We start from the raw sequence: 14,128 nt of genomic DNA on the forward strand, positions 1-14,128 counted from the left end.
TCAATCCTTCTGTTTTAATTAATTAAATGAATAAATATCAAATAAAAACAAATGAAATATATGTACATCAATCTTCCCAGCCAACAGCAACTTGCAGACTCTTAACTCCAGCGAGTATTCATAGATGCCTTCACGATCATTTTCTAGCAGGCTCCACCGAGGTCGATAAATAAGCGCCATCTAGCGTTGAGGGTGACGAACTATTCCACGACAAACTTGGGCGTTTTAGCACCAGGGGGTTTGAGGTCGATAAATACGCGCCATCTAGCGTTGAAGATAACGAACTATTCCACGACAAACTTGGGCGTTTTAGCACCAGGGGGTTTGAGGTCGAAAAATAAGCGCCATCTATTGTTGAAAATAACGAACTAGTCCACGACAAACTTGAGAGAGAGCAGCATGAGAGAGAGCATGTGTCAGTTTGCCTTTGTCGACTTTCCGAAACTCCACGAGCTCACGTACGCGTGATCTGGCATGTGTGAGTAGTGCACCGGGTGCTGCATCTGGCATCTCTGTTGCAGACCTTTTTTAACAACTACCGAGGTCATAGTATATTACTTTCACGATTTTCCATGATGTGTCATACAATCACGCGAAGGAAAAAAATGCTTTTGTCGAACGAAAAAAACGAGTTTGAATATCAAATTTCAATAATGAAAATCGTACTTAATACAGTACACGAGCATGACCAATGAAATCACATAGGAAAATGATTGCACCTCTTATTGGACATCGACATATTAACGCGATTTTGCGCGGCAAAAAAACGATAGGAATTAACGCAAGTTTTGTAATTAAAATAATTTAACATTAATTTTCTTCGTATTGATCTCCATTTGTAAAGAAGAGTCGAGAGGGTAAGTACATTGAAAATAAATCGATAGATCTTGATTTGCAGAAATATTTATTAAGTATTTGTTATATTCCATACATAATGCTGGTAATCATAAAACTGTTAATGATGTTAATACAACAATAATTATAAGTTCACAATGTGTATTTAATACTTGGAAAATTGTTCACCTTCGTAAGATTGTGTTTCACTTATCAAGCAAATGCAGGGAATGATTTGAAATTAAAATGAACATAAGTCGTGAATGAATGAAAATGAACTACGAAAAAGTTGCCATTTGAACTTTAGAGCACTTTTATCTCTCAATGTAATACCTCTGTGTAAAGATATGAATTATAAAACATCGATGCACGGAATATATTATAATTTTGCCTTTCTATTTCGTATAATTTAAAAAAGTAAATGCGAGAATAAACAAATTTATTGAATAAAAAATATATATATTATGATATAATAATCATTAATTTTTAATTCACCAATAATAGTTTTATTATGATTTCTTTGATTTTTAGTACAGATATGAATCGTCGTAATACGTCTTAAAATTTGATTTATAATTACGTTATTGATAAGTTCATAAATTTTGATTCTAATGCTAAAAGTAAAGAGGTCATACAATTAATAATCTATAAATATTTTGCTTGAATGTGTAATATATCTTTTATTGGATAACACGAAACAAAGTACTGAACAGAGATATATATTTGAAGTTATGAAAAAATGCGAAGATCAGTATGGTTGCAGAACAGGATTATAGTCATTGTTGCATAACTATGCAAGAAGTATTCTTATAACATATGACACAGCAGTGGTAGAATATATGTATACGCTTATATAGTGCTTTACCCTACAATCGAAATGATCCAAACATTAAGACAATCTATTATAAAGTTTCACTTAATATCAAATTTGCTTTTTTTTAATAAAATGTATTTTTACACAACTGTAAAATACAGTTACAATAATACAGTATTAAAATTTTGTATACATATTGGTCATAAAAAAGAAAAAATAGTATTTTTGAAGTAAGAATTAATATCTTGGATTTCTTCTTCTTTCTTATTGTGTAAACTATTTTCCTATATTTTTTGAAAACTATATAAAGGATACTAATTTTTCGTGCTAAAGCACTATATTCACTTATAAATTTTAACGTCTATCTATTATGTAGTTAAGAAATTACAGGTATAAAAGAATGTTTTGTATAAAAGAGAATATACTTTTTGCTTGAAATTTATGTAATTTTTTTCACCAAATATGCAGATATTCATTAAATACTATGTATTTTATCACATATTATTCGAATGTAGATTCCTTATAAAAAAATTGTTCCTGAACATTTCTTATCGCTTGAAAATGTTATTGTATGGGGCATAAAGTATTTCTTTCTTTTTTTTTTATACATGAACACAATTAAAAAGTTTGGAACATTTCAAATGTTGAGCATCATATATATATTAATAAAAGAATATGTCCGAATGCAACATTGCTTAATTCTACATATACACTATAATATCTATATTCATATAGAATTTTCATCTTTTGTAACAAAATGACTCCTGAATAAGATTTAACAAATTGAACACAAAAATTACTTATAATAGAGCAAATTTCATGCATACATTAAATAATGCTAAACGTGAAACATGAAAATTGCAAATTTACACTACATATTTGATTAAAATTTTCTTTAATATAGTCTGTTCAATAATATTTATGCTGTATCTGGCTATAGTTTTAGAAATTTATCTAAAGACACTAAGTGTACCTAGTGACAACAATATTCCAATTTGCATTAGAGTTAGTTACAACTCACAATATATATATAAATATATGTAACAGATGGTAACACTTATGCCATTCAATACAAATTTTTCACGTTATTAATTTTAATGCTTTGAAACATCGATCAAAAATTCTTAAAATATTTAAACCAAACAAATTAATTATGTGTCATTAAAATAACTGCATACCTTTTATAAGAATGAATATCTTTTGCGCCAATAAACCAATAACATACTTGTACGAAAGTAATTCTTAAAAGTAACTTTCACGTTAAATTTTCACGTATATAAGGCGATAGTTACTTTTATGAGTGAGTCTATGTTACAATATAAATTAAAGAAATTGCACATTTTAGGCACTAACAATACTAAAACATTCATATCACATGACCCGAAGAATTCAGAAAACAAGTAATGCAGATTATTTAAATACAATAGTTAAAGAAGAATGATTGTTTAATTGCTAACTGTGATACATATATTCATACAAAGTACATCTTTGAATAGTAATCAAAGATAAATAACGATGTACAAAATTACTAAAGAACTAACTTGTAACACTTTAAATACTGCATAAAATTGCAATCAAAAAATCTTATTTGTATTACTTGATTTTTGAAACCTTCAGACATAGATAAATCCAGAATAAAGATAAGGCGCGTATGTGTGTGTTAACAAAGCAATAGGAAATAGTTTAAGTAGGTATAAATTACTATGGTGTTATAAATTGTCTACAATATACAAAATTGAATGTACATGACATTAGCATTAGTACGACAGAATTAAAGTTTGAACTCCAATGTGCTATAGATCTACCAACATCAATGATATATATTCTTAAATGCTAAGTTTCATTAGTTTCACTTAAAAACGTAAGCTCAATTTATCTTCACGTTGAGCATAATTAAAATAAAGATTTAATTTTTATAACTGCACATTAACCATGGAATCCATGTATTTTTTTTAGTAATGTTCTAATATAACTGATTATTAACAGAATTTCTATGGAGGCAGTATGTTCATGTAACAGGTATGGTATGCTTTTTGAATCAAAAATATTATAAATTTCTCTGTACCACAAACCTGTGAAATCAAATATGATATCGTTTCCCTATTCGTTAATGTAATATAATAATACACATGTACAAAATAAAAGACAAAATTATTGATTTGAACTAATCAAAACATCATTTTCAAATCACTGTTACTAGAACTTCAAAGTATACATGGTTTATCAACATTGTTGTAGCATATCATTATTTTAATAAATTAGCAGATTACATGGCTAAATTCTCTGTCTCTGCACTGTTCTATAACAATATTGAAAAATGAAATGAATTTTGAAGCTCTAGTCATTATGAATACGTTTTATATATACATCAAAGAAAAAGTTATTTGAAACTCTTTCTTTCTATTACATGATAGAATTTGATATATGAAATATTTACTAATGAACTGAGATCGCCTATAAAGGCATTAAAATTTGTTACATATAATTTAATGAGCAATTGTATTTAATTTTGGAAACCCGCTTAAAATCAATACTGCTCCCTTTTGAAATATATACGATCTATATTTTACTAAATCCTTTCCTTAAGGATTAATGGGAAAAAGTGTCACAAGTGATATAACATTCATTTTTATGTCTCACACATCAATGACAATCCTTTCTAGGTAAATTCTCACTAATCTAATATTTTACAAGCAACCTTGCATCCGGAATTAAACATCTATCATCCAATTAATTATTTATATATAACATGTAATAATGCAACATTTCTCATCATAAAAAATCGTAAGCCTTAGTCGTAATTCGAACAAGGTCATTTGTAATTACAAAATGGATAAGTTTCGTCACTGAAACGTTAATAAATCTGTTCCTAATATAAAAACGTTCATATTCAATTTTTGAAAAATCGAATGCAAACAATAATACATTACTATTACTATTACCACATTTTCTCAATATTACTACTAATTCTTCGACTGAATTATAAAATTTTTAAATTGACAAAACAATTTTATACTTTATAAGATATTTTAGGCTTTCACAGCTCAGTTTCTAACAGTTGATACTGATTAAGACTTCCAGGTTTAAGCTGTATTCTTGGACGAAATTGTTCCGACGTTTCGCCAACATTACAGTTAGCTTCATCAAGGATCAAATCACAAATCAATATCAATGTGCTAGTTGCAATGTTAGCGAATCGTTAAAACAATTTCCTCCAAGGACACAGCTTACACACGGAAGCCTCAAACAGTATCAATTTTATATTATTTTTTGTATACAAAGGAACAGATTTTTTAACTACTTTCATAAAGAGAGTTTGTTTATACTTTAAGAGCAGCTTTAGGGGACCAATGGTGGAAACGAGCGGGTCCTGTAGGGTAGGAAGGTGGATGAATCCACTTATTTCCTCGGTGACCTATAAAAGGCGGTGGGGACGGACCACCCAAAAAGTGAGGAGGCATAATGTTATACCACGGTTGACTTATTGGATGAGGACCATAACCCATACTGAAGGAGGGACCGAACCACGAACGATTTCTATTAATGTGTAGCCTAGGGCTATTCAAATTGCGTCTCCTACCTGTACTATTATTACTATGCTGTTGATTTTGATTAGCAGAGCTTAATGGTTTTGATTTTTGTTCTGCATTGGTGGTCAAAGGGGATTTCTGTACAAAAATAACATAGGCTTTGTTATTTTAACTATGTTCTAACTTCTTTACATAATTTATATTAATTTTTCAAATTAATAAGGAATATTTGCAGTGCCTCATTCCCTCTTCATTTTGATGAAATTGCAAATTTATAAAATGATTAAAAATAAGGGATATATAGTTCTTTTTAGCTACGATAACTAGAGGTGTGCGGGATCCCGAAAATACCGCGACTCTCGATATTTTCAGGTTTTTTGATACTTTCGGTAATTTCGAGAATCCAAAGGCCGTTGTATTCTCGAAGATATACATATCTTGCAAATCGAACAAGTTTATGTTTGCAATATTATAGAAAGTATTGTGAATTTCAAGAATTCTAAAGAATCTTAAGAATATCAGACCATTTAGAAATTGACCAATTGCTATCCCACCAATTCTTGGAATTGACTTTCCGGGGATTTCGGAATCCCCGAGTATTTTCTTTTTGTCATTTATAAAAACATACATATATCCCTAATTTTTAGACATTCTACAAGACTGCAAAATTTCATAAAAATTTCTTGTAAAATCGAGAAAATATTAATATAAATTAAATATATATTATTTTAGGCAAATATGTACATAATAATATAATAACCTGTATCTTAGTCAGCCCCTCAGATTGTTTATTTTCACGTTCTTCACTTCCATGGAAAATTGGTACAGTATTTTCTTTATCGTCAAATGATGCCAATGTGCAATAGGACCCCTTACTTTCCCCAAATCGACAGCAAACTTCGTTAGGATCGACCCAGAGTGTTAATTCTACTGGTAACGACAAATCTTCATATTTAACTCCAGCAGCAGTAGCAGCACTCTCCAAAGTTGCATCCCTCCGATTGTGACCATTTACACGAATACAACGATAACCTTGACCTTTGAATGGTTTGTCAGGAAACCAATGATTTTTAAAACGTTCTGTCAATAATTCGACCAAACGTCGTTTAAAACATTCCAGTTGATCAGGACTAAATTTTTCGTTTTTTTCTATCAGCTGTACTAAGAATAGTACTGCTGCAGTGATTTCGTTGCGCATGTTGCCTTTGTCGTATACCAAGGTTACAATTTGTAAATGAATTCCTTCTTTGATGCCTTGACACAATATTCTTGAAAACTAAAGTACCATTTGCTGAAACTGATGTGGCGCACATAGAGCCCTTCTGCACCGTTGCAATACTTAAATCTTTTATGATCTATTGTGTTTTTTTTTTGTGAAACTTTTGCTATGCTATCTTGTTTCTTCTTTGGTATATAGACTTTGTACCAATTGTATCTGTTATTCTCGTCTGAAATTATACAGAAAATCTATTGTTAATAAATTATTGATTTGAATACCAACTGTATGTACTTAAATTATTAAGTATTAATTATTATTAATAATTTACAATAACATTATCGTGTTTAAAAGCATCAATTCCAAAGGAATATTCTAAATAGACGAATGTGTACCTATCTAATCTATCCACTTTAAGTACTTTGTTTGTTTGTTTCTTCAATGTATAAACTGAAGCAAACATTAAAACAAGCAAATTTCGATAATATTATGCATATATGATTTGTTGCATTATATTATTAAAATATATGTTCACGTGTATAATAACTGATTTCATTTCGTAATGGAACTAGATAACAATATGTTATGGGTATTAATTAGGTTATAAATCATAATAACGCAGGTTAGGTAAATCGTGTTGAGAAACAGGACTGGTAGTTTACATGACGATCGAAATAATCAGTAAACAGAAACAAAGCAAACGGCACAATTGTAAAATATACTAAATATTGAAAAACGATTGCTTTGAAATAATGAGTACAACGAATTATGCCAGCTCATTCTTGTCGTACCAGGTCGTGCCGTGAGCGATTGTTCCTGAAATACCACAACAGGGATTCTTGGTGATTATTTATTTATCATAATATTTCACTGTCGTTGTGACTGTACACCCGCCCGATATGCTTAAAAATTTAATACTAATGATAAATTGACCTTACGAATCAGTGACGAAAATTCCGTGTTTCTGATGAAACTACTACGTCTTCTCTCTCTTTAAATAAACGTACTCGACCCAACACGTGTTACGTTGCATCAATGTCCACGAAGTATGTTGAAAATATAGACCTTCGACAGTTAGTTTTATTTATAGTTTTATAAATGAAGGCAAAGTAATTTTAATGAAATAGTTTCAAGCAGTATCTACAAATAATAATGTTGTATACCTTGAACACGATAAGATAGTGTTATGTATTTGTAAAAATAGACATTTTAAAATAATTAATCTATATTTCGTCCAGCGGAAAACTATGGGTAAACAAAACCACGTGACTTGCGATAAGCTTCACAAGAGCCAAATAGCGTGGTGTTACGCCCCAAATACTACAGATTCAATAAAAATTATACAAATTACTATTTATGTATAATAATTACAATTCTATAATGAAAAAGGCAACAAGGAAAAATATATAAAATTATCACATTAAACAATACAAATAAAAGTATATTTAAAATAAATTTTGTCAACCCAATGTACGTTAGATCTATGATACATTCCTGGTTAGAATATAACGAATTATAATAAGGTTCTGTCACAGGCATGTGGTTTTGTTTATTCAAATTTTTCACTGAAGATAATATGATATTTAATTAAACAATTAAAAACAATAAAAAAAAGAAACTTTAACCTTCGATTATTAACATTGAATTTAGTTAACATATCATACATATGTTGAGGTTATTAATTATAAATTGAGGTGCAGGAACATTTTTTAAACATTTTTAATCTATCGAAATTTAACACGTTGCTTTCTTTTCGTTTCTTTTTTATTGAATCCAAAATATTGTGTACCCTCGTGTCACGTAATACATAAATATCGTAATTAACCTCCAAAAGCATGTTAACAATGTTTACAATGCATAATTTATTTTCATAGCTCCGACAATAAAAAGTATAATTAAAATATTCAGAGATAATCAACATGAATAGAAATTCTCCGAACATTTTAATAACAGGTAATTGTAATTTTAATAGTTAATGTAGTTTAATTATAATGTTAGGTTAAACAAATAATGTTTTAATCTTAGGTACACCTGGTGTTGGAAAAAGTTTAATGTCTCGTCTTTTATCAGAAATGACAGGGTTAGAATGGATTGATGTTAGTAAATTTGCTATTGAGAACAAATGTTTAGAAGAATATGATGAAATATATCAATGTCCTATTTTAGATGAAGATAAGGTAATTGTTTTCATAATCATACATTTCACAATCTTTGTTAACTAATGAACTACATATTTCAATTATAGTTATTGGACCAAATGGAAAGTCTTATGTGTGAAGGTGGAAAAATTGTTGATTACCATGGAGCTGACTTTTTTCCAGAGAGATGGTTTGACATTGTGTTTGTGTTGAGGACTGATAATACAATTTTATATGATCGTTTAATAGAACGAGGTTATACAGGAAAAAAGTTAGAAGACAATATAGATTGTGAAATATTTCAAACTATCCTTGAAGAGGCAAAGTCAGCTTACAGAGAAGAAATAGTTCATGAATTAGCAAGTAATAATTTAAATCAAGCCAGAGAAAATGTAAATAGAATGTGCCAATGGATTGAACAATGGGAAATAGATAATCAACAGGAATAAGTTAATATTATGAGTTATTATTTTTATCACATATTGCCCTGCTTTTGTTTTATATATATATATATAACATATTATAATGATATAAAGTGTTGACATATCAATAAGAGATTTAAGATAATTTGTAGGTAATAAAGTGCTATATAATAGCACGCATTTTATATTACACATATATTTATACAATTATATTATAGATGCTTTGTACACTATAGAAAATATTTATATTCATTCTATTATACCTAAATCATGTTTTAAGTTTTTTAATCTAGTATGTATACTATCATAATACTTCATTCGTATAAGAAGAGTTTCTGCTTTTATGACATCATTTTCCCGAAATGCATCTGCAATTTCCCTGCATAAAAGAACAGCTGCATTAGTTTATGTCATAGACTAGCATATTTCTTTTTTATTAAGAGGAAGTATTACATTGACAAATTATTTAACACTACTTCATTTTCTTCCATCAATTTTTTTATTTTTTCGTGATCATTAAATGCATCATCTATTTCCTCATTTTTTTCCATAATTTCCATTAAAAACTCTGCATTTATATTATCTGTTTCCTCTGGTATTGTTCTGTTATTTAATTTCAACATATATAGCCCTCTTTTTAATGGATGTGACAATGTACTATAAGCATTATTTACCAGTGATGATAAATTTTCAGATAGTTGCTTTTCTTTCTATGAAAAACAGAATAACAAAATATGCATCTTTATATGGAAAGGTATAATTCCATAATATTTCATATACTTGCCTCTGATTTATTACTAAATTTATCAGGATGCAATAATTTTTGAAGTTCTTTATATTTTCTTCGAATGTCTGTCTCCATTACATCGTAACTTTTCGGAATACCCATTATTTCGAAATAAGTTAAATTTTCGGGTGGTTTTTGTAAAGTTTTACACTTAGAGCAAAATAGATCAGATTTATACGTAAAATTACAATTCCAACATTTTAACGGACTGTCACTCGAGTATTGTGATATATTCGTTAAATTTAACGAAGGGAAGTTATATTTTTCTGCACGATACGAATGAAAATTTCGTTGTTGCTGTATTAAATTGAAATACGAAACGTTGCAATTCTTCATAAATTTAGAAACCGCTCTTCTCATATACATTTTGTACTGTGAATGGCATAACCTATAAATTTGTTAACATTGAAAACAATATATATAGATTTCTAACTTTTTAACGAATGCTAAGGAGTAACAAAGTTAACAATTTGCGACGGACTTGAAATTTTGATCTACTTTTAAATAGGCTTCAACAATTTAAATATTAATAGGTCATTTATTATAAACAATGAAACTGCATTCGATAACGAATGTATAATACTTTAATTGTATGTTGATTTTAGAAAACAATTTGATCATGGGCTTAGTTTACAAGTGGTCATTAGATTTGCTGTTGTCGGTAATGTATTGATGAATTTTGAAACAACTACTAAAATCTCTAGTCCTAACTTAGAGAGCAAATTATTGATTAACAATCGGTGTTCATATAAGTTCATATATATGAAAATCAAAATATTTATTAACAAGTCCTTTTATACAGTGTTTCTCAACTTTATTTGGCTCGTAGCCCCCCCTTCCATCACGTGTATCCCATCCCGCAGATTTTCAAAGTTATGTTTTTCGATAACTGAAGGTCGCACACAAAAATTTTGTTTTATATTTTTGACCTGTTTTTGTACGAACAATCACCCACTTCCTTAAAAGTTACTATTTGAATTAGTCAATCAGAGTTTAAAACAGGATTTCACGTCTTCTATCTTCTACTTTCACGCTACTCGAGATCATTATATGTATATTTAAGCGTTGATACTTAGAACGTGCATTCTCCTTGCGGATAGTATCTACACTAATACCCCTGATCCTGATGCACGATCTGGTAACACTGCAGGGAAGAGGGCACTGCTAAAGCTTTATATATTTTAGACTACAGACCAATAAGAGTCAATGATAATCTTTGTATACGTTTGATTCGAGGCCCTCTATATAGTATTTAAGTGACAAGTTACTACTAGCGCTTGATATGATAAAAAGAAGAACTATGATAGTTTGTGAATTTCTTCTGTGTTGTACGAGTCTGTCAAACGTTATATGAAATGAAAATAAATAAAAAATGAAAAGCAATCCAAGAGAAAAGGTTTTTCTCAGTATTGAGCTGTTTAATTATAGTTAAATGTAAAGTTAGCATTATCGTTTTTTTGCATTTATCATACATATTATACGAAATAGCACGTATGCATACGCCGACGCAGCCGTCAACTATATAAGTGGTCGCGACAGATCTGGTCTACGGTGAGGTGCTCTTTCATTTTCACTATAGAAAGAAAGTTCATTTACGGTAACTAAAGTGTTTAAAGACAGTAAAAGAATAGGATTTCTGTGCGCGATACTTGCAAAAGAACGAAACTGTACAAATGGTGCGTCTGCAGCAGAACACATATGTTACATTGTTCAAATCTTGCAGAAAGGTCTCTTAAGAGAAGTGCCTTCGTTAAGAGGTTCTTCTTCTAGTAGTTAGGCATTGAGAATTTTCAAAATGACAGATAATCGAGGGAATTTCTCAATTCCAACGAATCAAAGTAAGTTAAAAGGCTAGAAAGTTTATTCATTAATGCAATAATCATTTTAGCTACATAACCTACATGCTACTTTCTTTATTTTTGAGAAATCATATAATTTTATTCTACGTACACACGCGCATATATCGTGTGTATATGCACAAGTATATATATGTATGGATACGTATAGCATACATACATATATTTATATATACTTTTGTATATGTGTATATATATTTATATTAATATGTAGACTCAGAGACAAACAAAGTAGTATATAAATAAATGTTATATGGTATTATCTTTATGATAATGTCAATATTTTGACTAATTTTATTGTCAATGTTAGGTTCCAGCAGAACATTTAATTCTCTCCGTTTGGATTTTGGATCCATCAGTGATGTTCAAAATGAACTGTCAGGTATAATATGTATAAAACGTACATATTAAATGTATTCTATATATATACTTAATTTTTATAATACTTGTGATTGTTTTACAACAGACAAGCGAAGGCAACTGAAGTCCAGTTTTCAAACGCAAGGAAGCGATATGTCGTTTACTAATTCAACAAACTCTTCCATTTCCAATTCGACCGGAGCAACAGCTTGTCCACCAATGTAAGATATTTATCAAAACAAAGATACAAAATATTTAAATTATAGTTTTTAAACGATATCTTTTGTACAGTTATTATCACATTTAATAATAGATCTTTTCGTCCAAGTTTGCCTTTACCTTTGCCGAAATTACCATTGAGACCACGTTCTATAATTCCGCAAGATCTCCCTGACAAAACAAGGTAACAAAAATTACATATGTTAATTACTAAACATTATTTATATTCCAATGATATTCATACATATTAAGAATGCATAATGTTATAGGGATAAACTACGAATGTGTCAGTCGATGCAAAGTACTGGAAAATTACAGTTATCGCCAAATGTGGTATACGATTTCACTAGCGAAGATCTTCAGGATGTAGGAGAAATAGGACGAGGGGGCTTTGGCACTGTAAATAAGATGATTCATAGGATAAGTGATACTGTTATGGCTGTGAAGGTATGTACTTTAATGTTATTCAAACTAAAATATTATCCTATTGGTAACTAAATTTATTCATAGAGAATTCGTTCTACGGTGGATCAACGGGAACAAAACCAACTACTAATGGATTTAGAAGTTGTAATGAAGTCTAATGAGTGTCCATGTATCGTGCAGTTTTATGGAGCTTTATTCAAAGAAGTATGTCTTTAGTAACGTTTAATTATAGATATACCTGTTAACCATGCATTGCGTTGCGTTTTGTTTCGTTTTGTTTAGGGTGATTGTTGGATATGTATGGAACTTATGGACACCTCATTGGATATATTTTATAAGTTTATTCATGAGGTATTAAAAGAAAGAATACCAGAACGTATTTTAGGAAAAATTACTGTCGCTACGGTAAAAGCATTGAATTACCTCAAGGAAAAGTTAAGAATAATTCATAGGGATGTAAAACCTAGTAATATTCTATTAGATCGGCACGGTAATATAAAACTTTGCGATTTTGGTATATCTGGACAATTGGTAGATTCTATTGCCCGCACACGAGACGCTGGATGCAGACCATATATGGCCGTACGTAAATTAATAGATTAAATGCTGAGTATTCAAAAGATTTTATGGATCTAATGCTTATTAATTGAAGCAGTTAATTGTAATATAATCTTTCAGCCAGAAAGGATAGACCCTCAGCGTGCAAGAGGTTATGATGTTAGAAGCGATGTCTGGTCATTAGGGATTACGTTAATGGAAATTGCAACTGGTTATTTCCCATATCCAAAGTGGAATTCAGTCTTTGAGCAGCTTTATCAAGTGGTTCAAGGTGATCCACCACGGTTATCCCCAAACGAAAATGGAAACCATTTTACTATGGATTTTGTAAACTTTGTCAATACATGGTAAATAGATTTAATATAATAACCAACTATGAATTCTATTGGCTCATGCTACGACTAAATAATGCTTTCTTTATCTTTTTAACGTTACAGTTTAATTAAAGAAGAGACGCAACGGCCAAAGTACAATAAATTGTTAGAGCATCCTTTTATCAGAAAGGCAGAAGAAGATACGGTCGACGTTGCGGCGTATATAAGTGGCGTTCTCGATAACATGGTTCTCAGGGGATTGACGCCTTTTACTACCAATCGGCATTAAATTGAAAATATAAAAAGATCCACGTTTGTACCTTAATTTCTATTATTTTTCAAATTTTCAAACTGATTATTGTAAATGAGCAAGTCATTTGCACTTCAATTCTAGCGTAGGTAGTAAAATTTATCAACATCGATCATTGTTGATAATAAATAATTTTCTGTAGAATCATGTATTATCGTGTCACAGAGTTCTTATATACATAGCAATTAGAAGTGTTCTAATGACAAATTGTCATTTACAGAATAATGCATAGGGTGAACATTCGAAACCGGCTTTTTCATTCAAATTATATTATGACAACACTTTGTAAAACTGAATCCATATTATTCGCTTCGTGTATAAGAATCCTGAGGATGAGAATGGCG

At 29.9% G+C, this 14,128-nt stretch overlaps 4 protein-coding genes across 12 annotated transcripts in view; 2 read left to right on the top strand and 2 right to left on the bottom strand.

The window, feature by feature from the left end:
* Positions 1 to 902: 902 nt before the first annotated feature.
* LOC143343085 (uncharacterized) lies at positions 903 to 7,474 on the bottom strand. Of its 3 annotated transcripts, none has more exons than XM_076767627.1 (3): positions 7,328 to 7,474; positions 5,939 to 6,626; positions 903 to 5,316 (listed from the first exon to the last, which is right to left on the bottom strand). In XM_076767627.1, the coding sequence occupies exons 2-3, from the start codon at positions 6,374 to 6,376 to the stop codon at positions 4,969 to 4,971; spliced, it is 786 nt and encodes a 261-aa protein (XP_076623742.1). In that variant the 5' UTR covers positions 6,377 to 6,626; positions 7,328 to 7,474; the 3' UTR covers positions 903 to 4,968. The 3 variants fall into 3 exon arrangements, with proteins under 3 accessions (XP_076623742.1, XP_076623743.1, XP_076623744.1); XM_076767628.1 differs by having other exon boundaries at positions 7,333 to 7,450; XM_076767629.1 differs by lacking the exon at positions 7,328 to 7,474 and adding an exon at positions 7,186 to 7,309.
* A 405-nt stretch (positions 7,475 to 7,879) lies between these two features.
* Ak6 (adenylate kinase isoenzyme 6) lies at positions 7,880 to 9,120 on the top strand. Of its 3 annotated transcripts, none has more exons than XM_076767636.1 (4): positions 7,880 to 7,929; positions 8,269 to 8,347; positions 8,420 to 8,571; positions 8,640 to 9,120. In XM_076767636.1, the coding sequence occupies exons 2-4, from the start codon at positions 8,314 to 8,316 to the stop codon at positions 8,979 to 8,981; spliced, it is 528 nt and encodes a 175-aa protein (XP_076623751.1). In that variant the 5' UTR covers positions 7,880 to 7,929; positions 8,269 to 8,313; the 3' UTR covers positions 8,982 to 9,120. The 3 variants fall into 3 exon arrangements, with proteins under 3 accessions (XP_076623751.1, XP_076623750.1, XP_076623749.1); XM_076767635.1 differs by lacking the exon at positions 7,880 to 7,929 and adding an exon at positions 7,940 to 8,088; XM_076767634.1 differs by lacking the exon at positions 7,880 to 7,929 and having other exon boundaries at positions 7,949 to 8,347.
* A 74-nt stretch (positions 9,121 to 9,194) lies between these two features.
* The window catches only part of Hsc20 (iron-sulfur cluster co-chaperone protein HscB-like protein, mitochondrial), a 180,716-nt gene continuing 175,782 nt past the window's right edge, over positions 9,195 to 14,128 (bottom strand). Inside the window, exons 1-4 of one of the 3 annotated variants that reach the window (XM_076767631.1) lie at positions 10,671 to 10,866; positions 9,739 to 10,129; positions 9,408 to 9,664; positions 9,195 to 9,333 (exon numbers count right to left, since the gene is read on the bottom strand). In XM_076767631.1, coding sequence (XP_076623746.1) covers positions 9,204 to 9,333; positions 9,408 to 9,664; positions 9,739 to 10,107 — 756 coding nt within the window. In that variant the 5' untranslated portion in view covers positions 10,108 to 10,129; positions 10,671 to 10,866 and the 3' untranslated portion in view covers positions 9,195 to 9,203. Of the gene's footprint in view, positions 9,334 to 9,407; positions 9,665 to 9,734; positions 10,869 to 14,128 lie in introns of those variants that run through there. The other 2 variants (XM_076767630.1, XM_076767632.1) reach the window with 2 other exon arrangements.
* Positions 11,031 to 13,928, top strand: LOC143342663 (dual specificity mitogen-activated protein kinase kinase 4). 3 transcript variants are annotated; one of them, XM_076766778.1, is made up of 10 exons: positions 11,031 to 11,292; positions 11,465 to 11,579; positions 11,908 to 11,979; positions 12,064 to 12,178; positions 12,271 to 12,360; positions 12,446 to 12,623; positions 12,687 to 12,806; positions 12,885 to 13,184; positions 13,281 to 13,507; positions 13,598 to 13,928. In XM_076766778.1, exons 2-10 carry the CDS (start codon positions 11,537 to 11,539, stop codon positions 13,761 to 13,763), a joined length of 1,311 nt encoding a protein of 436 aa, XP_076622893.1. In that variant the 5' UTR covers positions 11,031 to 11,292; positions 11,465 to 11,536; the 3' UTR covers positions 13,764 to 13,928. The 3 variants fall into 3 exon arrangements, with proteins under 3 accessions (XP_076622893.1, XP_076622892.1, XP_076622894.1); XM_076766777.1 differs by having other exon boundaries at positions 11,031 to 11,579; XM_076766779.1 differs by having other exon boundaries at positions 11,031 to 11,579; positions 12,286 to 12,360.

The sequence above is a fragment of the Colletes latitarsis genome, chromosome 6 (assembly GCF_051014445.1).
Source record: "Colletes latitarsis isolate SP2378_abdomen chromosome 6, iyColLati1, whole genome shotgun sequence".
Classification (NCBI taxonomy): Eukaryota; Metazoa; Arthropoda; class Insecta; order Hymenoptera; family Colletidae; genus Colletes; species Colletes latitarsis.

Bases quoted from the DNA above. Each gene is read 5' to 3' on its own strand.
- LOC143343085 (XM_076767627.1), bottom strand. From the start codon at position 6,376: ATGCGCAACGAAATCACTGCAGCAGTACTATTCTTAGTACAGCTGATA. The intron at 5,317-5,938 runs GTTATTATATTA...ATTTTTGTACAG, and splicing joins AGGGGCTGACTAAGATACAG to AAATCCCCTTTGACCACCAA.
- Ak6 (XM_076767636.1), top strand. From the start codon at position 8,314: ATGAATAGAAATTCTCCGAACATTTTAATAACAG. The intron at 8,348-8,419 runs GTAATTGTAATT...TTTTAATCTTAG, and splicing joins TCCGAACATTTTAATAACAG to GTACACCTGGTGTTGGAAAA. The intron at 8,572-8,639 runs GTAATTGTTTTC...TTTCAATTATAG, and splicing joins CTATTTTAGATGAAGATAAG to TTATTGGACCAAATGGAAAG.
- LOC143342663 (XM_076766777.1), top strand. From the start codon at position 11,537: ATGACAGATAATCGAGGGAATTTCTCAATTCCAACGAATCAAA. The intron at 11,580-11,907 runs GTAAGTTAAAAG...TGTCAATGTTAG, and splicing joins CTCAATTCCAACGAATCAAA to GTTCCAGCAGAACATTTAAT. The intron at 11,980-12,063 runs GTATAATATGTA...GTTTTACAACAG, and splicing joins TGTTCAAAATGAACTGTCAG to ACAAGCGAAGGCAACTGAAG.